This window comes from Myotis lucifugus, unplaced genomic scaffold, assembly GCF_000147115.1.
Source record: "Myotis lucifugus unplaced genomic scaffold, Myoluc2.0 scaffold_86, whole genome shotgun sequence".
Lineage (NCBI taxonomy): Eukaryota > Metazoa > Chordata > Mammalia > Chiroptera > Vespertilionidae > Myotis > Myotis lucifugus.
Window position 1 is genome coordinate 722,656 of NW_005871134.1, and position 25,401 is coordinate 748,056.

General features: G+C 55.3%; 1 protein-coding gene across 1 annotated transcript in view; it reads left to right on the forward strand.

Moving 5' to 3' along the window:
* The first annotated feature begins 971 nt into the window (after positions 1–971).
* The window catches only part of MYO7A (myosin VIIA), a 75,884-nt gene continuing 51,454 nt past the window's right edge, over positions 972–25,401 (forward strand). Inside the window, exons 1-3 of the mRNA XM_023755923.1 lie at positions 972–1,019; positions 12,645–12,758; positions 18,454–18,606. Of these exons, the coding sequence (XP_023611691.1) occupies positions 1,002–1,019; positions 12,645–12,758; positions 18,454–18,606 (285 nt within the window). The 5' untranslated portion in view covers positions 972–1,001. The remainder of the gene's footprint in view (positions 1,020–12,644; positions 12,759–18,453; positions 18,607–25,401) is intronic.

The following is a 25,401-nucleotide window of genomic DNA, read 5'->3' on the forward strand; positions in this document are numbered from 1 at the left end:
GCCAGGGCTGTGGGCTGGGGCTGCCTTGAATCACCACACTCAGTCCCACAAGTCCTTCCTGAGTCCTCTCCGGGCCTGGCCCTGTGCTGTGTGAGGAGATGGCTGAACCCATGCCCTGCCCTGGATCAACTCTCTGACTTTGGGGTCAGAGGTAGGGACAGACCCCAACCGGATAACATAATACATATAATCAGGGATGGATAGAGGGAAATAGGACTCTCCACAGCCTGGGGGTGGTCAGGGAAGGCTTCCCAGAGGAGGTAACATCTGAACTGAGCATAGGAATTTACTAGTCAGAATTCCAGGTGGAGGAGCCAGTGTATGCCAAGGCCAGGAGGTATGGACAGGGGTGGTGCATTTCAAGAATAGTGAGTGTTGAGGATGGTCCCAGTGCAGGGCTGGGGAAGGAAGAAAACTGATGACTGAGACATCAGCAGGAGCCACATGGTGCTGGGCCTTAAAAGCCAGACTGGGTCATGGAGCCTCCATCCTGATGGCAGTGGGTGCTCTGGATGGATTTAGGCAGCTCAGCCCATGACCCTCCCCTTGGTCCAGGCTGCCCCTGTCACTCACACTCCTGGGGCAGCTCTCAGCTGGGAGGCCTGAGACCAAGTCCTCATCCTGGACTTGTCCTGTCCAGCTGTGTGAACTTAGTCAAGTCTTGGTCCCTCTCTGGGCCCCTTTGCCCATATGTCCAGGTGAGGGGTGCAGACTTGCTACCTCCTAGGAGCCTTTTGGAATCTCTGAATAACAGCAGCTGCTCTGGACAATAGAGCTGTGATGGTGGCTGAGGCTCAGGTCACACAGCCTGGGCTGCAATGAGAGGGAGATAGCCAGGGAGGGTTCCCCAGAGGCAGGAGCGGCTGTGGCGTTGGGAGGAGCCCAGGTGACCCATGCCAGGTGCAAGGCTGACACAGCTGGCTGCTCAGAAGTTTGACATGATCTCTCCCTGCAGAACTGTGTCTGGCCAGGTGGGCAGCAGGCGCCTCTGACAAAGGACAATGGTGATTCTTCAGCAGGTGAGTGCTCTCTGCACCCCATTGGCCTTCATCCTTCTGTGCCAGGAATAACCCTGTTGGGTGGCTCATCTTACCCCATCCCATATTCTCTCGTGCATATGCTTAACTGTGGCACGCCCTTCCCAATCCTTGCTTTCAGAAAACTCCTATCTATGCTTCAAAACCCAGCTATGAAACCTTCCCTGCCTGTCAGGCCCAGTCTAGAATTACTCCCTCTGATTTGTCTTTTGGGACTTCCCTTTCTCACTGGGTAGAAGTTATTTATTTACATGCATTTCTGAACCGCCCGACATTCCAGGCAGTGGAACAGCATGTGCAAAGTTCCAATATGGGAAAGCCCTTGGGGGAAGGGAAGAGGAACTTAGCAAGTTTACGGATGCCAGACTAGGAAGGACCTTGACCCTGACTGGGGGCCGTGAGTTGAGGATGCCATGGCCGGAGCTGGAGCCCCCGTGGGTAATATGGGGAAGAAGCAGAGGTGCTGTCTCCTCTCTGGCTGAGTCCTTCCGTCCTGCTTCCTTCCCAGGGCTCCAGTGGCCCCTGACCCCTAGCTCTTCCCGTGATCGGCCTGAGGCTCTAATGAGCTCCTGGTCTCCAGAGCCAGGAATGTGGGCCCTGAGCCAGGTGGGCCTGGCCCCAGGCCTTAGGGCTGGTGGCAGGGTGTCCTCTGGGACCATCAGAAGCCAGTGGGCAGCCTGTTCTGAGGCTGTGTGCTTTTGTGCGGGCTTGTGGGCTGGGTGTATGAGAAGCAGGCATCAGGGCAGAACCAGGATAGACAGTCTTGTGTCCTGGGACTGAAGACCTGCTCTGAAGCCCCTTGGTCCCCTGGCCCGAGAGTCTGTTCACAGGCCCATCAGGGACAGCCAGGACCAATAAAAGAAGGGAAGTCACTGTCTCCGAGTGTTTGCGGTGTGCCAGGGCCCGTGCTACAGCTGGGGCTGGGCGGGTAGGGGCACACGCAGCTCCCAGAGGGAGAGCTTGGGCCACCCACAGCCCTCCGGGGGCCTCTGAGGCAGACCTCTGGCTGACTGTCCCCTCTGAGCACTGGCCCACCTCACCGAGCCGGCAGCCTCTGCTGGGAGCAGGTGTCTGCAGGTGAACGCCGGCTTTGTCCACCCCTCACACAGCAAGACAGAAAGTACATTTCTGATACTTATTTGGTCCTAGAAATGGTCCCAACTCTGAGGAGCCGGCCAGCTACACAGACAGTGCCACAGGCAGAGCCCACACAACTGGGCTCTGTCTTGGGCGGACTTCAGGCATGTTCTTTGCCTTCCTGAACCTCAGTTTCCCCATCTGCAAAACAAGGACAAAACCCTCCTTTCCTGGGATGGTTGTTGGGAAGATAACATGCCTGAGGGATTCAATCAAAGCGCTGCTTCCTTCACCTGCCTCTGTGTCCCCTTTTCCTGGCTGACTCCCCTCAGCCCTCCCCGTGGTCATGACTCCCTTTGGGAGCCTTCCCTGCTCTGCTCCTGGTAGTCCTGTCACTCCACCTTCTTCCCCTGCTCATAGGGTGGGAGTGGGAGGGGGGTTCATGGGGTGGGGGTGTTGAGGGCTCCTGCTCCCCACTGTCTCCTCAGCCCGGCCCGGGCCACTCACAGATGGAGCTCTGTGCTGAATGAATGAATGTCACTACACCCTCATTTGGTCCGAGGGGCTAGGGCAGACAATGGAACCTACTTTAAAGGGATGTTGAGAGTGAAATGACATAGTGCATACACACCGCTCCACCCGATGCTAGACAGCTCATGAGAGGTTAGCTGCGTGATGACTGCCAATAAAATCACGTTGGTAGTGTTCCTGTGCGTGGGGATTCTCCATCTTTTCTCTCTCACACTTTATTTAGGAGAAAAATCTCAGGAAACCTCAAAGGAGACGATGCTTCTCTCCCATGTGTAGAGTGTCCCCATGTGGAGACACTCCGTTGCAGAGATCCACACACCTTTCTGAACCCCACAGTGTACCAGGCACAGGAGACGCTTTTATAATCCAAAACATGGAAGATTCTTTTCATGTGTTGAGAGTTCTAATTCTTCAAAAGTAGCACCCGCATTGGTCCATAGGCGCTCTCTACACAGGATCTACTGTATTGCCATAGGGTTGTGAGGTAGGGAGCTGCATGCTTATCACAGGTGAAGAGACTGGTGCCCAGAGCAAGTATTTTAAACATAAGCTGTGCAGGTCCACACAGGCCAGGGAGCCATGATGGTGAGGGGACAGCTATGCAGGGCACAGGGAGGTGACATAGGAGCAGGCACAGGAAGGGGGTCAGATGGCCCCTGCTAGGTGGCATCTTCAGAACATGGGCTCTTTCCTAGGGGCCCTGGGGCAGTCTGGGCAGACCTGTTGTGTTGACAGCTTCAGGCGTGGGGTGGGGGTGCCTGGAGATTCCTATCGTGCCAAAAGCTACCTCCTCCAGCCAAGTTCTCACTCACCCACCCAGCAAAGTGGCACTAGGCCTCTTCTCTGTACCAGGCTGGGCACAAGGGATGCAGAGATAAACTGACTGTTCCCAGTCTTCGAGGAGTTACCAGACTGAAGTGGGAGAAGCACAGCAAGGATGCCTATGAGTGGAACTGTGATAGCAGGAGTCCTAGGGGGTGGAGTGGGTTGGGAGGGTGCCTGGGGGTGAGGGAGGCTTCTGCCCTGCCTGCGGTGGTGATGGGATGTCGGGGAAGGCTCTAAGGCTTTTGTGATAGTCCCTCACATGCAGATAGGGGACTGAGATGTCTGGAGGAGGGACTAGTCCCAGGTAGCAAGGTCAGCTGGTGCTTGCAAGAACCCAGAGATCCGTGGTGCACATGACCCCCTTCTTCAGGAACCTCAGTGAGGGCTGCTGTGCCTCAGTGGGATATGAGTTCTGGTTCCATGGTGGGGCCAGCATAGGGACTGGATGTACTTTGCTTGCCATCCTGGGCAAAGGGGATTTTGAAGATAAATTTGTGGGCTGTTGATAACAGTTGGATTGACCCATTTATTAAAATACAATGTCCTTTGTCTCTTGTAACACTTTTGACTTAAAATACACTTGGCCTGATATTAGCATAGCCATCACAGCTCTTCTTTGGTTATTATTTGCATAGAATATATTTTTTCTACCCTTTCACTTTCAGCCCATTTGTATCTTTGGATGGAAAGTGAGTCTCTTGTAGATAGCATATAAATGGATCTTATTTTTAAACCTATTCTGCTAACCTCAACCTTTTGAGAGTTTAATTCATTTCCATCTATTTCTGCCATTTTGCTGTTTTTAATAGGTCATATCATTTCCCCCTCAGTTCCTCTATTACTGCCTTCTTTTGTGTTTAATTGATCTCTCCCACACCAGTGTACTGTTTTGATTCTCTTCTCATTTCTTCTTCTGTATATATACACTTTTTTTAGTGGTGACCTTAGGCTTTGCAAATAATGTCTTACATTTATAACAATCTAGTGGGACTTAACACCAACTTAGCTTCAATAGTATATAGAAACTTTGCTCCTATACAGCTCCATCCCTCTCTTTGTATTGTTATTATCAGAAATTACATCTCTGTATACTGTGTGCCCATTAACACAGATTTGTAATTGTTGTTTTATGCATTTGTCTTTTAAATCCTATAGGAAAAAAATGGGGGAAAGATGATTTATAAACCAAAAATAACAATAATCTGGCTTATAATTACCTATGTGGTTACTTTTACCAAGCTTCTTTATTTGTTGTGGCTTTGAATGACTGTCTAGTGCTCTTTAATTTTAGTTGACTACTTTTAGCATATCTTGTAAGGCAAGTCAACAAATGACAAACTCAGCTTTTGTTTGTCTGGAAATGTCTTAGTTTGTCTTTCATTTTTGAAGAATGATTTTGTCAGATATAGAATTCTTATTTGACAACTTACTAGTATTTTCCTTTCACTACTTTAAATATGTCACCCTACTGCCTTCTGGCTTTCATGGTTTCTGATGAGAAATTGGCTATCAATCAGACAAGCCACTTCTCTCTCACTACTTTTAAGATTCTCTCTCTGTCTTCACAGTTTAATTATAATGAGTTTCAGTGTGGATCTTTTTAAGTTTATCCTACTTGGAACTTATTGAGCTTTTTGTATGTATAGATTCATATCTTTCATCAAGTTTGGGCAGTTTGTGTCAGTATTTCTTCAAATATTCTTTCTGCCTCCCTCCCCCTCTCCTTTTGGGCTCCCATTATGCATGTGTTGGTCCATTTGATGGTGTCCAAAAGGTTTCTTAGTCTCTGCTCATTTTCCTTAATTTTTTTTTCTTTCTGCACCTCAGACTGGATAATCTCAATTAACCTATCTTTAAGTTTTCTGATTCTTCATTTTGCCTCTTTATATCTGCTGTTGAACTCCTCTAGTTATTGTACTTTTCAGTTCCAGAATTTCTACTTGGTCCCTTTTTATAATTTCTGTCTCTTTATTGACATCCTCTTTATGGTGAGATGCTGTTCTCCTTTCCTTCAATTCTTTGATCATATTTAAGACAGTTGATTAAAGTTTTTGCCTATTAAGTCCAAAGTCTGGGTGTCCTCAGCGAAAATTTCTATTAAGTCCCCTTTTTTTTCCTGTGAATGGGGCATCCTTTCTCTGCATTCCTCTTAATTTTTTGTTGTAAACTGGACGTTTTGAATATCGTAATGTGATAACTCTGGAAGTTAGAATTTCCCCAGGGTTTGTTGTTGCTGCCTGTTGTGAGCTGTAGTTTTATTTAGTGAGTTTTCTAAACTATTTTTGTGAAGACTGTATTCTTTGTTATGTGTGGTCACTACAGTCTCTAACACCCCTGGAGCTGAAACAAAACAAATCAAACCTCCTGGACTTTGCAGACGGGCTCTCTGTGTGGGCTGGGGCATGCCTCCAATGCTCAGTCAACTCTGCCTTAGCCTTCACTGTCTGTCTGCGTAGAATGTGAAGCTCAGCTGGAGGCGAGCGCTTACGATCTTGATCTTTCTCTGAGCATTGTCCAACCCTGGGCAGGTATGTGGTTTTTCAGATTCCCCAGTATATGCCTGAGTTTTTTAAAGCCTCTATTCCCTGAAGCAACTCACTCCCTGCTTTTCCTCCAGGCTTCCTAGAGTGGCTCCTGTTTGTTTTAACTTATTATTTTTGTCCCCAAGCAGCAGTGGGTCGTTCATTTGCCTTTGGATATTTTTGACCAGTGCCCTCTATAGCTGCTTGTCTGCCTGTGGGAGTTCAAGTTAGAAAATGAAAGGCAAGCCCTTTGCATTATTCCTTCAGTGAACCCCTAGACAGGTTAAAATAACCACAATTATGCAATAACAAGGTCTGTTCTGCTCCCTCTGGCCCCAAGGACCCACACCAAGATTGCCAGCAAGGTGTAGGTAGGTGGGGGTGAGTAGGTTAGAACACCACACAGGTCTCCTGCTGGATTTCAGTCACCAATCTCTTCATTAAATGCTCATTTTGTTACTGTAAACTTTTGAATATTTTCTAGAGTTTCAGTAAAGTTGATTCTGATAGTTTTTGCCATGTTTTTTGTTGTATCTATAAAGAGGTTCTTGGAGTTCCCTACTCTGCCATCTTCGCTGACACTACTTGTTGATGACAGTTGGCACAGTTACTTCCTGAAAGCTTTTGTCCCAACTTACTATACATCCTTGCATAGGTCCCTGAACCTCCTCTGAACCTCAGTCTCTCCATCTGTAAAATGGGTGGCCAGAATTGGATTGGATGGAGGTATGCGGGGAGGGGGGTGAGGGCAGCACCAGAGGTCTGTGTGAGGCACCAAGGGAGTACAGAAAGGAAGGTATGGGGGAGGGGGTATGGGGACCAGGGGACACATGACTCAGTGCAGCCTTGGTGGCTTGGTGGGGGCAGGAAGAGGATAGTGGGGTGAAGCATTCCTGGCAGAAAGCTCAGCATAAGCTAAGGTGGAAGGCCCTATCCTGGGTGATGAGCCTGGAGCAACAGTGATCTGGTGTGATGCCAGAGTGGGTCATGGGGGCATTAGACTTGCCTCCCAGACCTGGTACACAGGCCACCTGCAGGCAAGGGGCCTATTTCCAGGCTTCAGCTCAGGGTGGCCTGGGTGCAGAGGATTGAGGGGCTGAGCAGGGGTCTGGTCTGGTAGGTGCCAGGCTTTCAGCACTTTGCTGGGTCTCATCGAGGGGGCCTCTCTCCACCCCCCAGACCTGTTTTTACCATCTCTTCCTTCTTCCTTCTGCTTCTCTGTGCTTTGCTGTTTCCCTCTTCTGATCACCCTATCCCTCATGTCTGCTTAAAAAAATCACAACATCCAGTTGCTACCCCCTAGCATGACTTGCTCAGTTAATAACCAACATTTATACAGCACATTTGTCCTAGCGGGCACCAATCTGAGTGACTTCGCACACTCACCTATTTAATCCTGCCATCCCACATACGAGGAAACAAAGGCACATAGAGGCTGAGGAACTGGCTCAAGGTCACACAGCTGACAAGTCGCCTCGCCTGGACTGAACCTAAGCCGTCTGTCTCCAGAGTCCAACCTCTTAGTGGCCGTGCCATCCTGTCTCTCCAGGCTAATTTGTCCCTTATCTGGTGGTGCCATTCTTATCTGTGTCTGACTCTGCCTACCCCCTCCCCCCTGGGCTGGGAGCTCTGAGGGCAGTGGCCCCTCAGCTTTAGTCTGAGCCTAGTTGGGTAAGTGGGCAGATGGAAGGATGCCTGAAAGCTGGACACCAGCAGCCCCCTGTGTCTGAGGGTCTGATTCCTGTTCCCATGGACTCCCCAGGTGGGTACGTGTGGACTTGACTGTGAGAAGGAGCTGCCTGAGAGCAGGGGCCCTGAGAGGGCTCAGGAAGTGGGTGGGGATCACGATGGTCAGTCCGATTAGTGCTGGGTGGCAAAGGGCCGTGTTCCCGGGGCTGGGACTGGGATTTGGGGTGGAAGGAAGTCTGGGTCCATCGGGGCAGCTCTGAGCTCTGTGTGGGGCATCACTGTCTCCATCCTGGCTAGTCTCCCTCCCCCCTCCCCATTCCCCTCCCCCTCTCCCCCCTCAGCCTTCCCCCCTTCCCTACCCACCATGGTTTACTATCTGTGGTGGGAGCAGTTGGGCTTCCAGAATTCCAAACAAGGTCAAGGACCAAAATGGGAACAAGAGTCTTTGAAGAGAGAAGAGAAAGGAGAAAAAAGGGAGGAAGCTAGAGATAAGTAGGGAGAGGGGAGGAGGTGGGGGTGGATGGAGAGTCATAGGGCCTGGGCATTCCACACCCTCTGGGTGGCACCATGGCCACTACCTCACAGCCCAGCATAGAACCCAGCCAGGTACCCAGTCCTGCGTCGCTGCTAAACACAGGAACCCGGCTTGGTACCCCGGTGGGTGAGCTCTGAACCCCCTAGGGGTTGCTTGCTGTACTCAGGAGCCAGGGGACCCCTCCCCAGGGCGCAGGGCCTCCTCTGCCGGCTGGAGATCAGGGGCTGGTGGCCTCAAAGGCTGGGTGAGGACCAGAGACGGACTCTTCGGGGACTTTCTCCAACGTCCCCCAGAGTTCCCTTCCCCCCAACAGCCCCGGATTTCTATCTGCCCTCACTTCCCAGAGGCAGCAGTGAGCTAGAAAGATCTTTGGTGCATTTTCCCTTTTTAAAAATATTTTTTTATTGATTTCAGAGAGGGCGGGAGAGGGAGAGAGACAGAAACCCCAACAATGAGAGAGAATCATTGATCAGCTGCCTCCTGCACACAGTCCAATGGGGATCGAGCCTGCAGCCCGGGCATGTGTCCTGACGGGGAATCCAACCGTGACCTCCAGGTTCATAGGTCGACGCTCAACCACTGAGCCGGCCACTCCAGCCTCCCTTTAGTCTTAAAAATTCACGAAGTTCATTGTATTCTACTCCGTAACAGCCCCGGGTTTCTTTTCGTAGCAAACATACCGATTTTCTCCAAAACTGCCGTCAAGGTGAGGTTCCAGGTGCCTCATTTGCGCTGAGGCCGGCAGCCCGGTGGCCACCTGCCACGGTCCCTATGAAGCTGGCTGCGAATCCCCGACGATTTGGGGGTGTTCGGGGTCCCGCCAACAGGGGAGGGGGCCGGGTCGGCGCGGGCGCCCCCTCCCCGCTCCTGGCCCCGCAGGCGTCATCTAAGCCGCGGTTGCCATGGGCCCGCGGCAGATGGCCCGGTTTAGGGTTCCCCGAGGGCGGCGCGCACCGGATTAGGTGAATTAGGGACCTGAGCCGCGCCGCCGCCGGAGCCGCCGCCAGACCCTTCGCGCCATGGAGCCCCCCGCCCGCCCCGAGGACCCCGCGGACCCCGCGGACCCCGCCGACCCCTCCGCCTCCGCCGAGGCGCGCGCCCCGCAGCCCGGCAAGTGGGCGCTGGTGCGCAGCCTGAACCAGGCGCTGAAGACCTACGCGGTCATGCCGGTGAGGCCCGGCGGGAGCGGGAGGGTGCGCCCCGGGGCCCCTGCCCGGCCTCAGCCTCCCTGTCTGTCAGGCGCCAGGGAGGACCACAGGGTCGCGAAGCCTCGGGTGCACGCAGATGGGGATGGGGGCTGGTGGTGCTGCGTTTGGTCCCTGCCTCCCAGCGTGAGTTGGCCCCTCCCTGGGGGGAGAGCCTGTGCATTTACCCAGGGGGATGGCGGGGCGGAGGAGGGTCCCGGCAGGGAGCTGAGCAGGTGCCCCAGGGCCTTGGTAGACATTCGGGGACTGGATGGCCCACTGAGTCTCTATCACCGAGGTTAGCAACTGGACACTTCCTTACGCACAGGCACCTGGACACGTCTGTGGGCTCACCTTTCCCACCTGTGAAAACTGGGGCTAATAAAACCAGTGTCCTAGAGCCATTATGAGGATTTGGGGGGCGGGGGGGAGGCATGTCCTGAAACAGACTCCTTCTCATTCCACAAACGGGACTGAGCCCCAGGCCCCGCCCCAGAGGAGGGAAGAGGCATAAGGGACGAAGGCCCTTGAAGAGAAGTGGGGCTCCTGCCTGGGCGGGAGGTGGGAGACGTCCGGCACAGCTGGCATTTGCGTGGCTCTCTCATCTTCACGGCCACTGCCCTCTTCCCATTTTAAGGCTGGTGAACACTGAGGCCCAGAGAGTCTGAAAGACTTACCCAAAGTCACATGGTGTCAGTGGCAGAACTGGGACCTGAACCCACTCTCTTCTGCTTCCCTGAGGGGCCCCACCAGGGTTTTGGGGTACCCACTCTGGGGCTGGGAGACCCTCTGCTCCAGCCCCGTATTCACAGCAGAGAAGCTGGAACTTGTCCTGAGCCACACCGCCACACTGAGGTGTGTCACCCCGCAAGTGGGGTTTTCAGTTCAAGGTGAGGTCCCCAGTGGGGTGCCCTCCTGGGGGGGTGGTGGTAGGAATGGGGCCAGGGGGGGTCATGGGGACGCCTGGAGCCTGGCCATGGGGATGGGAGCGTCTGGCGGGGTTAACCTGGAGCTCAGTGTCCCTTCTATTCTGACGCTGCAAGGACCTTCCCTGGGACCATGGGCCTTTCCCCCTCAGGGTCCTCAGGCCCCAGAATTCTCCCTGAAGCCTCTTAGCTGCCATTTTAGCCTCTTTTCCCAAGTTCAGACCTAAGCAGAAACACTTAAGTCACTGTCCTCCTGGTATCAGGCCTTGGTTAGGAGGCTCTAGTCCCTTCTCTTTGCTGTGTGGCCCCATGCTCCTTGCTCAGCCTCTCTGAGCCTCCATCTCCTGCTGACACCAGGTCTTTCATTTTGGTTTTCTGTTACCTGAGGGGAATGCATTTTCTGTGTGTCAGACTCTGAGCTGGTTGGGGGTACAGATGACTCAGCTACCCTCACCCTCTGGCTACCCCCAGCCCAAGCTTCCAGCTGACCTTTTGGGCCCACAAGTCATCTCCAGGCAGAGACTCTATCAGTGCTCTGCGTTCTGCTCACAGAGCTGGTTCAGGGTTGGGCCCAGGGCATGTCGGGAGAAAGAGCTGGGTTGGAGTTGGTCAGGCTAGGCTTCATTTCTGGCTCTGCCACAAAACGGCCGTGTGAACTGGAGCACGTTTCTTGACGTCCTTGTGGAGGTAATCGGAGATGGAATCTCCTGCTTAAAGGTTATCATAAGGTTCCATGAAATAGGTTGAGGGAAACATTGTGAGGGTCATTGTGAGTCAGCACAGAGCAGTGTCCTGGTGCCACGGCCGGCCTCCAGGAGTCAGTCAGCCTCTCTCTCTCTCTCTCTCTCACACACACACACACACACACACACACACAACACACCCTCCTCTCTCACACATGCTCTCTCTTACATACTCACACACACACCCTCTCACTTGTATGCTCATGTGTGCCTCTGTGTGCCTCTCTCTCTATTTCTATCTCTCTCTCTCTGAGAGACAAATTTTGCTTTTCTGCGTTTGACCCTGGGAAGTCACAGATGAAGACTCAGACCCAGCCCCGCAGGCCGGCGGGGAATGGACTCAGGTGGTGATGACCTGGCGTGGTGCTGGCTGTACCAAGGGATGCCTTCATTCTCCACAGAGCAGCCAGGGGGAAGCTCTGAACATCACTTCTTTCTCCTGCTTAAAACCTCCCACTGGCTTCATATTTAAAAGCCCAGCGCCTGTCCATGGCTTTCAGGGCCCGTGGGACCTGGCGCCTGCTCAGGTCCCCTCTGATGGCTCCGGCTCAGGGCTGCCACTGCTGCCCCAGGCACTCTGCCAGGTCACTGCTCTGTCCCCAGAGCCTGGACCAGGCCTGGCCCACAGCTGGCTCTCTGCAAATATGTGCTGAATTAATGAATGAACTCTTCAGGAGTTGGGGAGGAAGAGGAGGAAGAGGAAAGTAGGGAGGTGCGGAGGGGCCAAGGAGAGTTGCTATTTGTTCTGGATCTGGACAGACGGGTGGGTGGTGGGCAGGTGAAGAACAGCCTGGGCAGGGGGGTGTCAGGTGGCCCCAGGCCTAGCACTCAGGAAGCTCAGCTTGGGCCCTGGACTAAAGCAGACATGGGGGTTACAGGGGGCCGTTTATGGAAGCAGCCATGCAGGCCGGGCACACAGTAGATGCTCAGTAAATACGTAAGTTCCCCTCCCCTCCCAGAGGCTCTCCAATTATGTTGACTTTTTCTGGGAAAAAGCTTGGGTTTGGACTAAGCCTGTCTCTAACATGTGCTAACCTCCCATTAAGCAAAGACCCACAGTGGCAGCTGTGGCTGAAAAATACTTGTTTCCAGTGCGAATAGGAAGGGGTTGGAACGGTGCTAAGTTGACCTTGGGACTCACTGAGCCCATCTCTCACTGGGACATGTGGAAACCGAGGCTCCGAGTGGTCAGCCACTGGTCCAAGGCCAAGCGGGTCCTACAACCCAGTCTCCTGACTCACAGCCCAGAGCTCTTCCCCTGGGCCATTCCCATGGGCTAATTTCATTGTGAATCCGTTTTTATCAGCTGTTAGGTTTCTCTCCAAGCCTCTGCTTATCATCTGTAAAATCAGGGCAGTGATGGCTGCTACAGAGGAGGGGTGATGACATTGCATAAATGCCCAGCCCAGGGCTGGCACCAAATGGCTTTCAGCAAGTGCAAGTACCCTTTTCTTTCCTCTCCTGTGGTTGGCACAGAAGCCTCTGGTGGGGGTGGGGATGGGGCACAGGGCTGCTGGGAAGGGGTGCCCGAGCCTCATCCCCGCTCACCTGGCCTGGGATGTCTCTCACCCACAGGGGGACTATGTCTGGATGGACCTGAGATCCGGGCAGGAGTTCGATGTGCCCATCGGGGCGGTGGTGAAGCTCTGCGACTCGGGGCAGATCCAGGTGGTGGACGATGAGGGCAATGTGAGTAGCCCCCCTTCTCCCCCCATCCCCATGCCCTGGGGAGGACACGGGCTGACAGGGGACCTGAGGTAGGCGCCAAGCAGTGACCCCCCTCAAGGGGGTAGAGGTGGTCCTGTGCCCTCACTGTCACCTCTCACTGCCCCCACCCCCCCCATGGAGTTCTCCTCTTCTACCCCAGGCTACCTGTTCTATGTCCACAAGCATAGTCCATGCTTCTAGTGTTAGAGATGTGTGTCTGCGCAGGCGTGTGCACATGTGCGGTGAGGCGGCGGGTGCCCCAGGCTGGGAGCTCTTCAGACACCAGTGTGCTTCCGGGTTGGACAGACTAGGCTCATATTCCATCGCCCACTGACTAGCTGTGCAAGCTTTGCCAAGTCGTTTTTCCTCCTGAGCCTCACTGTTTTCTTCTGTAAAATGGGGATAACAGGAACTATGTCACAGGGTGTTGACCCACAAATGAGATCACACATGGAGAACATCCCAGGAAAGTGAGAGCTTGGAAACGCCCTTGGTCTCGCGCTATTGCAGCGGTTCTCAACCTGTGGGTCGCGACCCCGTTGGGGGTCGAACGACCCTTTCACAGGGGTCGCCTAAGACCATCGGAAAACACATATCTCAACCTGTGAGTCGCGACCCCTTTGGGGGTCGAACGACCCTTTCACAGGGGTCGCCTAAGACCATCGGAAAACACACATATAATTACATATTGTTTTTGTGATTAATCACTATGCTTTAATTATGTTCAATTTGTAACAATGAAATTGGGGGTCACCACAACATGAGGAACTGTATTAAAGGGTCTCGGCATTAGGAAGGTTGAGAACCACTGCTCTATTGGGTTGCGGCATCCTGTGAATTCATTGTCCACCCGACTTCCCCTGGGAATCAGCCTGACGGGTTAACCCTTTATCTCCCGTGTCTCCTCTGTCTCCTGAAGGAGAGGGACACGGGAAGTGTGAGTTGGTAGTGAGAGTGGGGCTTTGAGGAGGGAAGGAAAGGTGTGAGGAAGGTGCACGGTCTGGATGAGGGCTCAGAGGGGAAGCCTCTGAACACGTGTGCATGTGTATTGCACATGTGTATATGCATGGGGACATGCAGATGTGGTGCAGAGAAGAGGGTGGCTGCTTAGCAGGGACGTGAGGGACTCAGAGAGATTCAGTTCCACCATAATTTGGGTTGTACTCATCTCTAGCCCAATAGAGATGGGACTGAGTCCTTGTCTTAGCCTCCTAGTCTGACGGGGGAGAAGGAGGGGACGGTGACTTGGAGCAGAAAGCTCTGCTGGGGAGAGGGGAGGGCTCAGGACGCTGGAGGCCTTGTAGTGGACATGGAGGGAGAGGGGCGTCACTGTTACCCCTGCAGCTCCCGGGACAGCCCCATCAGGGTCTGCACAGCCCGACCCCGTTCCTTCTTTGGGTCCTCACAGCATCTATGACAGGCCAAGTGGGCAGCCACTGTTACCCCAGGGACACTGCACACAGAGAGGGGCCACGGAACTAGTCACACAGCTGCAGGTGACGGTGCTGGGGTGAGGACCCAGGCCCTCTGGCCTCTGTGCATCCCATTCCCCTCCCAACATCTCAGTGGGAACTTGGGGCTCAGGTTCATTGACCACCTTTTGTGCCCTGGGTTTGGGAGCGCCTGCAGGGTCATTCCTGAGGCTCCAGTTCTCAGATGCCCCAGGAAGCCACTGGCTGCAGCCACAGAAGGGGGGCTGATGGCACAGACAGCCCACGAACCTGCCTGCAGCCTTCAGGGTGGGGCCCCGGGACGCTGCCTGCAGGCTTGAGTTTCAGCTGGGTCATGTTGCATGTCAGATGGTGTCCCGTAACTGTGTCACCAGATCTCAGAGGTCCCCTCCCAGCCGCCCCCACTGAGGCCCTGAGAGCGGGGCCTGCATGACTGGCTGCGTGGAGCAGGATGGGGAGGATGGGCTTGCCTCAGTGGAATCGGGTGCCTGGCTCTGACCTCCTCTTTCACCAGCCTTTCTCACGCTCATGCCCGCCTCACCCCTCCAGGCCCTCTCTTTTATTCCTGTCCTCCCACAGACTTCTTCAACTGGAGGGTAGGGACCAGGTGACTCACATCCAGTTCTCCAGAGCTCAACAAAGGGTCTGTCCAGACAACGTTCTCCATAGAGGCCTGCTGAATGAATGAATGAATAAGGGAATGAATGGCAGGTCATGGTTGCAGTCCTCATGGAATCCTAACACTCCGCCTTTGCCCAAGCCCTTCCCATGGCCAGGTGCGCCTCCTTCCCTCCCTCTCAGAGCATGTGGCCCCCTCTCTCCGAGCTCAGTGCCAGGCCAGCTCTTTTCCACATGTGCCACAGTCCCCGCAATTGGCCATGGTCTCTCTCGCTCCCTCCCCCTCTCTCTTGGGGCCAGGCCTTGGTTTCTTCCCTGGTTACACTTTGGTCCGCGTTGTGGGTGGATATTGACCTGAGGGTGCTGCCTCAGCTGGAAAGGGGTGGGGAGAGACTCAGCTCTGCCGTTGGACTGGACAGGCCACTGAACCTCTGGAGCGTGACTCCTCGCTGTAAACCAGCGGCCGGTCGTTCTGTCCCGAGGGAGTATAATACCCAGTGCTGGCTGAGGAATGCCCAGGCTCCTTTGTAGATCTCGCAGGAGTAAAACAAAGTTCGGCCTTCATTGTATCAGTGAATCCTCCCAACATCCCCAAGAAGAAGGGACTGTTGCTCTAATTCCCATTTCGTAGGTGAGGTCGTGGAGGCTCAGGGAAGCAGTGACGTGCACAGGGTTACAGGGTCACACAGGGGCTGAGTCGCCTCTTCTCTCTGTGCTGAGCGATTCGGGGAGCAATTATGGGCCCAGAGTTGGGGTCGAGTGGGGAAGGCAGACAGCTTGCCCGGGAGTCCTCTCTCTCTGGCCCACAGTCAGTGAGAGGGGACCAGGCAGAGGGAATTTTCCACCTGGGTCAGCTTTTATGAGGAACAGGGAGCCTGGGGGAGAGGAATGTTCCGCTTGGGACTGGAAAGCCCAGGCGCGTTCTTCGATCTCACCGCCCGGCCCATTCATGCCACGGGGAGAGCTGCATGAGGGCCTGACCTGGATTGAGTTGCTCCTGGCCCAGGAGGTGCCTGGAAATGCCAGGGAAACCGGAGGTGTGGGCAATGGCTAGCCTGGGCCTGAGCCTCTGAGGGCCTTGTGCAGGCCACCGCCCTGCTCTGGTCCTAGTCCCCCAGGTGAAGTGAGGGGTTGGGATAGGGGTCTGGGGTCTCCCCGTGACCAGGACTTCTGCTTCTGATTCAGTCCTGGTCCGCCGTGCTCGCCAGCTGGCCACTGGCCCATTAGCGAGTCCCTGCCACTGTCCCTGTAGGAGGCATCGCGGAAGGGACACCCCAGCCAGGGAGCCTGGCCCCCAGGAGCGCCCAGCCTGGGGCAAGTTGGGGGGGGGGGTCAGGGACAGAGCTGCACTCAGACAGTGGCAACCCAGGGAGAGAGGAATGTTCGCAGTGGGAGACCCAGGCCACGTGGGGACCCAGAGGGGGCCCCTGACCCTGCTTGCGGTGGACGTGGGCGGGGGCGCGCAGGTGGAGCATGTGAGGGTGGGCAGCCGTGTCAATGAAGCTTTGGAAACTGGGGAACATCTGAACTGAGCCTCAAAGGCTGATGGAAAGAAGGGAGAGGGGACAGCACGAGCCAGTCACAGAGGGGTTTGGGGCCATGACCACCAGCCTCCCCTGGCCTGGAAGTACAGAGGTAACTGGAGCACAGGCTGGCGGTCCTGGTGTCAGGCTCACGCTGGCCAGGCTGAAGAGCATGTGTGTGGGGGAGTCAGAGAAGCGCTGAAAGCCCCAGAGTGGTGGGATCAGACTGGTGCCTGAGGAAACGCCACGGGGTGAGGGGTGAGAGGGGAGGGCTGGAGGGGAGGTGGAGGACAGCAGGGGCCAGGGACCAGGTGAGAGCTGGTGTTCTGGATCAGGATCAGCGTAGGGGCTTGAGGTTGGCGAGGAGGGCGCTTTAGAGGATTGATTGGGTAGGAGTGGTGACCTGTAGGATTGGAGGTGAGATGGGATGGGGGGGGGGCGATGCCAGATTCCTGCTAGCATCTAGCCGCAGGGGCTGTTTCTCCCGGAGGGGACCTGGAGGAGAATCATGACTTGTCCATCACACCTGCTCAGCAAGTCGGAGGCTTGAGCTGGGAGGTGGTGGAGGGTCCTCTACACCCGCCTCCCCAAAGTCAGGTTCCTGCCAGGTCCTGAGGCTCCCAGGGTCTGGCATTTGGGAGGAGGGAGTGGGCCCCAGAGGCCTGTGGGGGCTTGACTCAGGCTGTGGCCACACCCCAGAGCACAGGTCAGACTCACTTCCCTGGAGGGCTGGCATTGTGAGGAGAAGGTGCTGGAGGCTAGCGGGAAGGTGAGGGGCAGGGGAGAGCGGGGAGAGGCTTCCAGTGCTGGGAGGAAACCTGGGCTTTGCAAGTTTGTTGAGAGTCAATGCTGTTGGCCAGATGCTCCACCGTCTGCCACCCGGTGGCAGCAGGGAATATTGCGGGGAAGAGGAGGGGAGCCGGAGGGGAGGGCAACCTGTCCTGTTTCTGCTTCAGCTCAGTAGTGAAAGCGCCCCCGCTCCACGGGCATCAAACCCGTGAAATACACCCACCCCCCCAAATAGGTCCACTTCTCCCCGTCTCCACTGCTGCCGCCCTCCTTCACCAGCCTCAGCCTGTGCGTGTGCCGTTCCCTGGACCTGAAATTTCCTCTCGTGGGGACTCCCACATCTTTTTTTTTAATCTTAATATATTTTATTAGTTTTCCACAGAGAGGAAGGGAGGGGGACAGAGAGTAGAAACATCGATGAGAGAGAAACATCGATCAGCTGCCTCCTGCACATCTCCTACTGGGGATGTGCCCGCAACCAACGTACATGCCCTTGACTGGAATTGAACCCAGGACCTCTCAGTCCCCAGGCCGACGCTTTATCCACTGAGCCAAACCGGCCACGGCAAGGGACTCCCACATCTTACAGGGTCTCTTTCTTATCATTCCGGTCTGAGCTTAACTATCACCTCCTCGGAGAGGTGGCCCCTGACCGCATTGTCTAACGTCGCTCCCCCGGTGGCTCTCCATGCTCTGTGCCTGTTGCTTTATCCCTGGATCTCTCTGAAGTTACTTTTTGTGCATTTGTTTACCGGAGTCTAGATCGGAAGCCAAGGCTAACAAGTATTACACTTTCCATCCCATCCCGCAACGTGACTGGGGGACCCTCATCCCCTTTATGACAACTTATGGGGCCACAGTCCCTGGCCTGCCTGCCTCTTAGGTCTGTCGAGAGAATCCCTAAGAGGAGGAGGAGAAGAGGCCCCTGGGGGTTGGGGCCGGGCATAGACTCAAACCTGTTAGCAGGGGTATGGCCATGCTGATGGAGAGAGGTGAGCTATATGCAGGAGCAAGAGGTGTGGAGGGAGCTCCCAGGCCCTGCTCTGCCTGGGGAAGGGTGGTTGTGGCATGTGGGCCGAGCTGGGAGGCTGAGGAGGAGCCCCTTGGAAGGGAGGGGAGGCGTTTGGCTGCAGAAGGGAGGGGATGGCGTTTGGCTGCGGAAGAGAACAAAGAGAACAAAACCCTTAGCAGGGTTGCACGGACTGGGGGTTCCCTTCCATCCAGGGCCTCTCCCCCATCCTCCCGCAGCCTGGGATCAGGAGCACACCCCGACATAAGCCCCTGTGCCTCCCGCAGGAACACTGGATCACCCCGCAGAAGGCCACGCACATCAAGCCCATGCACCCCACTTCGGTCCACGGTGTGGAGGACATGATCCGCCTGGGGGACCTCAATGAGGCTGGCATCCTGCGCAACCTGCTCATCCGCTACCGGGACCACCTCATCTATGTGAGTGCCGCCCGCCCAGCTGCCCTGGGCCCCAGTGCCACCCAGGGGCCCAGCCTCCCGAGACTGCCAGGCCTGCTGCTGGCCACTGGCCAGGGACCCCTCTGCCCGTGCCCCTGGGGCTGGCTCATCCTCTCTTTGGGGCCGTGGCCTGTGTGGTCTGTGGCTGGGGAAGGAGGCTGTTTGTACCACAGGTTCATGTGCCTCCGTAGGTCTTGGAACCACAGGGAAGCCAGGGCAGAGATGGTGAGAGGCTCAGTGCTTTGCCCAGAGACAGGGAGCTGCTGCCCCGCCCACCTGGGTCTGCTGTGGGGTCAGGCCTGCTATTGGGTCCACAAGGTCAAGAGAGGAGGGGCTGGGAGCCATATCCTCAGGCAGGGAATGGAGGAAGGAACGTGCTCCTTGACTCCCCTCCCCCAAACCTCCATATTACACCCCACACTCCACCTGGAAACTCACGACAAATGAAGACAGTCTCACCCAGACAGGACTGAGCTGATCCCAACAGGAGGAGGGGCCCATGGGCGTTGAGGGAGGGCAGTGCCCATCAGAACAAGAAGGGCCCACGGAGATCATTTAATTAGAGGTTCTCACACTTTTTGACCCAGGAACCCTTTGTGCTCTTAAAAATTATTGAGGAGACATAGCCGGTTTGGCTCAGTGGATAGAGCGTCGGCCTTCGGACCAAAGGGTCCCAGGTTCGATTCCGGTCAAGGGCACATACCTTGGTTGCAGGCTCCTCCCCGGCCCGGGCCCTGGTCATGCCTCGTGCAGGAGGCAGCCAATCAATGTGTTTCTCTCACATCGATGTTTCCCTCTGTCTTCTCTTTCTTCCACTCTCCCTAAAAATCAATGGAAAAATATCCTCGGGTGAGGATTAACAACAAAAAAAAAATATTGAGGACCCCAAAGTGTGTTTATGTGAGTAATGTCTATTGATATTTACCACATTAGAAATTAAAATTGGGAAACTTCAAACATTTTATTAATTCATTTTAAAATAACCATAAAAATCCATGACAAGGTAACATATTTTTATGAAAAAGAACTATATTTACAAAAAAAAGATAATGAGATGAGTGACATTGTTTTACAATTTTTTCAAATATCCTTAATGTCTGGCTTTAATAGACGACAACTGGATTCTCATATCTGCTCTGCATCCAGGCTGATGTTTTAGTTAAAGTATATGAAGAAAATCTGGCCTCACTGATACGCAGGTGGAAAAGAAAGACCTGGTGGACTCTCTAAAAGTGTCTGGGGACCCTCAGAGGTCTTTGGGCCACACTTACAACTGCGGATCTACTCCAACAGTCCCATTTTACAGACAGGAAGACTGACACTCCACGAGGGTTAGCCAGGCCCACAGCAGTGTGCAGGGAGAGAGCGGAGGGAGCCCCGGAGGCCAGTCCCCAGGCCCTGGGCAGGCTGGTATGGAGGGCATGCTCAGGGGGCTGTGGGCTGACAAGTGCCTGGGACAAGTGCAGAGAAGGTTCCGAGGGATTTTAAGTATAGGCTCAGTTATATGAATCAATCTAACAAAATTTGAGAAGTAAGATACCCAATTTTCATCACACACTAGGGGGAAAAAATAATAGGACTTAATTGAACCGTCAGCTACTGTTTTGTGCTATGATGAGATTTGAGTACAGGGTTCAACAGCCACATGATTGCAGCAAAGGCTGGTAGTGTGTGTGAATGGTGGGAAACTGTCTACATAAAAAGCTTAGTGGAAAGACAATCTCACCTGGCTCCTTACCTCCAGGGAGGAGCTGAGGGAGGTGGGAGGTGCTCCACCGTGGACCCTGCAGACCATGTCTGAGAATCACTCTGAGGCCTGGAGGTGGTTATTTACACACAGTTCAGTGATTTTGCAGACAAACTGGTTGCTCACGTGGGATGCAGTTGGTTCGTAGACTGAATCAAGGAAAAAGGCGAAGACGGGTTCAGAAGGGCTGCGGTGGGTGGGGAACTTCAGAGAGTCCCAGGATCAGTGAATCCTGCTTGTGATTGGCTGGCAGCTGGCGGAGAAAGCAGCTGGACATTGTGTCTTCAGAAGGCTGACTAGGGGTCAAAGAAAATAATGCCAGAGGTTGTAGATTCTCCAGAAACCCCGGGATCTGCACCCTTTGCCTCATCGGAAGAGTCACTAGTAACCTTTCTGACCCCTTTTCTGGGTGAGGGAGAGGGGCAGGGAGGGGACAGGGGACGGAGCCGCCTTCATTCCGAGGCTCTGGTCAGAAAACCAAGCCATGGTCCCTGGGAGGCCCCAGCCTTCTAGTCCATGGGCCTCAGATTCTGGGTGTCTGGGAAGTCGTGCTCAAGAGCTGTAGGGTTCAAGGGACTTTCTGGACTTGGTGGCTCCACGGTTCTGTGACTGGGTGGGTGATGTGGAGGAGAGCGGGGTCTGAAGAAGCAGCTGGGCCGGGCCATTGTCCCACTCAGAAACCATACCTGTCCCTCACCATGGCAACCCTGGTCACTTCATGGCTTGGGTTACCCTGGGCACAGCCCCGCACACCCAGGATTTCCTCAGATTACCGCACCGCTCACAGCCATGAGCGGGGGGACACCCTGTCCCCGACTGTCTGCCCTGGGCTCGCCTGCTCCAGCTGGCCCGCCCCCAGGAGCCCGAGGGACAGACAGTACCCAGGCCACAAGTCGGCCCAGGCACCCCAATAGGAGAGGGCCCTCCGAGGACACCGGGCCATCTCTCACTGGGGACCCAGAGGCCAGGGGCTGTCCCTGGGTTCTGCGGGGAACAGGTGGCAGGGCTGACAGGGACCAGGACTTCCTGATGTTGAACAGAGGTCTGGGAGGCCTGCACCCGGTCTTGGCAAGCGGCCTTTGGGGAACCTCTGGCACTCTGGTCACAGCCTTCCCTCCAGTGCAATGAGGAGATTCTTGGGTGGCACCTCTGTGACTCTGGGGAGGTATGTGCCCCAGCATGTGTTTTGGTATTCATGGTCTGCTAAGGTAGAGGCTGCAGGCTGGCAGGCCTGAGGGCTTCCTGGAGGAGGTGGAGCTTGAGGTAAAACGGATTCCTGCCACATCCCCTTGGGGGTATCTCTGGCCCCAGGGAGGCCCCTGATCTTCCCCTAGGGACCTGGAGGCCCCTAGGGACCTTGTGTGCTGTGTTGGGGCTTGGGAATCGTCCTTATCTGTCCTCCAGCCCGGCCCAGGGCCCCAAGGGCAGGTTTTATTACTGGAGACTTGAGCAAGAGGCCTGCGCTGGGCAAGTGGGCAGTCACTGTCTGCTGACTGTGGGCTCTCGGAGAGAGAGGCCAGAGGGCTCGGGAAGCAGTGCTGAGAGTCTCAGGGGATGGATGGGCACGAGGCCCAGAGAGGGGCAGGCGGGCCTGGTCTCAAGCCGGCAGTGGCAAGCCTCTTGCTTCTCCTACTCCCACCACCAGCTCCACAGTCCCGCAGGTGCATCCTGGGATTTGGGGAAGTCCAGGTGGGAGAGCGAGAGCCGGGGCTCTGGGCCCAGGTCCCTTGCTCATCCCACTTCCTGATTATCTGCTGTGTGATCTCGAAGTCCCTCTCCTTCCTGGAGGCACAGTTCTCCCTTCTGAGAAGGGAATGTGACTACACTTCTCAGCGGCCTTCTGAGGAGGTGAGGGGAGATGCTGTGGAAGCTGCGAAGCCCTGCGCCCAACGGGGTCCTTCCCGTCAGGTGGAGTGTCCTTGCCCTTCTGCGGGGGAGGGTCCTCTCACCGAAGGAAGAGGCCTTGTTTTTATTATTTATTTTGAAATGGGTATACGCACTACAGATTAGAACGTTTTCCTTCTGCCACTCAGAGAACCACTGCCATTAATTTCCAATCGATCCTCCAGTATACACAGGGGATTGGTTCCAGGACCACCAGTCAATACCCAAATCCATGGATGCTCAAATCCCTTATATAAAAGGGTGTGGTATTTGCATATAACCCATGCATGCCCTCCTGTATACTTTAAATCAGCGGTCACCAACCGTTCAGACCTCACTGACCACCAGTGGTCCGCAGGCCACCGGTTGGCAGCTGCTGCTTTAAATCATCTCTAATGGTACCTAATACAATGTAAATGCTATGTAAATAGTTGTTATTGTTTAGGGAATAATGACAAGGAAAAAAGTCTATACATGTTCAGTTCAGACCCAACCATCATTGGCCTAACTACATAGTATGTCAGCAACAACGTAACTTTTTCTGAATATTTTTGACTCATGGTTGGTTGAATCCATAGATGGGGAATCTGTGGATATAGAGGGCTGACTGTATATCTGTATCCTATATAATAAAACCCTAATATGCAAATCGACCAAACAGTGAAACGACCAGCGGAATGACTGGTGAACGACCAGTCGCTATGACACGCACTGACCACCAGGGGGCAGATGCTCAATGCAGGAGTGGTCCCTGGTGGTCATTGTGCTCCCACAGGTGGAGCACTGCTCAGCCAGAAGCCCAGCGAGCACAGGGGCAGTGGCGGGAGCCTCTCCTGCCTCCACTGTAGGCAGGTGGTAAGGAGCAAAGGGTCCCGCACTGCGAGAGCCCTGGACTGCAGACTGTGAGAGGGATTGGACCTAAGCCAGCAGGCGGACACCCCCCTGAGGGGTCCCGGACTGCGAGAGGGCACAGGCCAGGCTGAGGGATCCCCCCAACAGCACACGAATTTTGTGCACTGGGATATATATATATATATATGTATATATATATATATGATATAAAATAATGTGTATACATAATTAAAAATTTTTGTCTATGATGGTAACATTGCCCCCATACTGTTCCATGCTTTTCCACTGGCCACATGTCTGGGCCATCCTTCCCGTCGGCGTAGGTAGAGCTGCCTCAGTGTTGCTGACAGGCCTGTCCCCTGAGCTCCCTTCTCTGCTTTTTCCTGGGCAGCATGGACTTTCTTCACCCATTAATGTAGTCACTCTTTCTGTTAGCATTTGCTGAGGGCCCTGCATGCTGTGCAGGGTGTAGGGGAGAGCGAACCAGAGCAATAGCGGAGTCAGGTGGGCCGGTGTGAGTTGTGCTGGGGATACAGGAGGATGTGGCTTCCTGCAGGCCCTCTCAGCTTGGCCTGGAAGGATGAGAAGGAGTTCGCTGGGTGAAGGGGCAGGGGATGGAGTGTGGGGCTTTTAACTGAGGTGTTTAATATGAAGGGCGCCTCTGGCTGTGGGATGGGGCTGGTGAGGGCCGGGCTGGGGTCTTGTGGGCAGGGACAGGATATGGACTTTGTCCTGAGGCCGTGGGAATGGATGGGGATGACAAGCTCAGGTTGTTTAAAAGCTGACCCTGCTCGCAATGAAGGGTAGATGGGAGTGGACAGGGTGGAACCCGGGAGCCCAGCAGGGAGGTGCTTGGCCAGCAGGGGGGTGGCCATGCTGATGGAGAGAGGTGGGCTGTATGCAGGAGCGAGAGGTGTGGAGGGAGCTCTCAGGCCCTGCTCTGCCTGGGGAAGGGTGGTGGTGGCATGTGGGCCGAGCTGGGAGGCTGAGGAGGAGCCCCTTGGAAGGGAGAGGAGGTCTGGTCTGGACAGGCCGGTGGATGTCAGTGGGGACACCCAGGAGGCAGGGGACTGAGGGCCTGGTGCCCAGGAGGGCCCAGTGGAGAGGCCATGGAGCCCTGGTGGGAGGAGGGGGCGGGGGCCCGGCCCCAGGAAGGTGCTCCTGGGGTCTCAACAAGCCCGGGCCTCTGGCACTGCCCCTGCCCCACCCAGTCACGGACCCGGCTCTCAGACCACCTCTGTCTGGCTCCCTGTTGACTGAAATTAGGTCTGAAATACCGTCTCTACCTGCAGCCTCTGCAGCAGCCATCCCTCTCCCCCCAGCTGCAGGGCGACCTTTCTCCCAAATGCCATGCCTTTCATGCTTCCGTGCTCGATTCTCAGAGACCTGCCCCCCCTCACCTCCTACCTCGAGGAATTCATGGGGGTCCTCGAGCTCCCAGAGCCCTAGGCTTTCCCTCCGTGGCCCCCAGGGTGGGGCTGTCAGACTACCCACATGCCTCAGAGAAGGGCTCTTGAATGACTGCATGGAGCCAGCCTCATGCCATGTGGTGATCAGGGGCCAGGCGGGTGAGCAGATGCTGTAAGGGGGTATAAAGAGGAAGGAAGGGGCACTTAGGGCAGCCGCTCTGCACCAGGCACCTGCAAAGGTTATGCCCTTTGGTCTTTACAACAGCCTGGGAGGTAGATGTTAACCACCCCCCTTTGCAGATGAGCAAACGCAGGCTGGAGACTCGAAGTGATCTGCCAGAGATGCTCCTTATGGTCACTCACCCCCCGGGGCCCAGAGTCCAGCTGGTTCCCACCGCTGGGCAGGGCTGAGCTGTGGGGAGGATGGGTGAGGGGGTCCCAGGCTGCGGGTCGGGTCGGCAGGTTCTGCTCTGAGCAGTCAGCCCAGCCCTGGGCTGGTGGGGTTGTGGGTGGAGAAGGGCCTTATCTCCCTGTTCCCCACCTTCCAACTTCAGACCAGCTGTGCAGGCGGGTGAGTGTGGCACGGAGCCAGCCCAGCTCTCCATGCCTGCTTGGCCTGGCTGCTCCTCTCCAGCCTCCTTTCCTGTCCGCGTCCTGCCCCATCTCTTCCTGCTGGGGCTCCTTCCCATGGTCAGCTGGTCAGTGTGGTGAGGCTCAGCTGCTCTGGCTCGTGCTGCTTGAAGGAAGAGTCTGGAGGGAGAGAGTCCTCTGGGCCCCAGAGAAGGGTTGTCTAGGGCGGGCAGAGCCGGGACTGGAGCCCGGGTGTCAGGCTCCCAGCCCAGGGCTTCCAGTGGCCACACCTGGCCCGGGGGTGGGGTGTGGGGA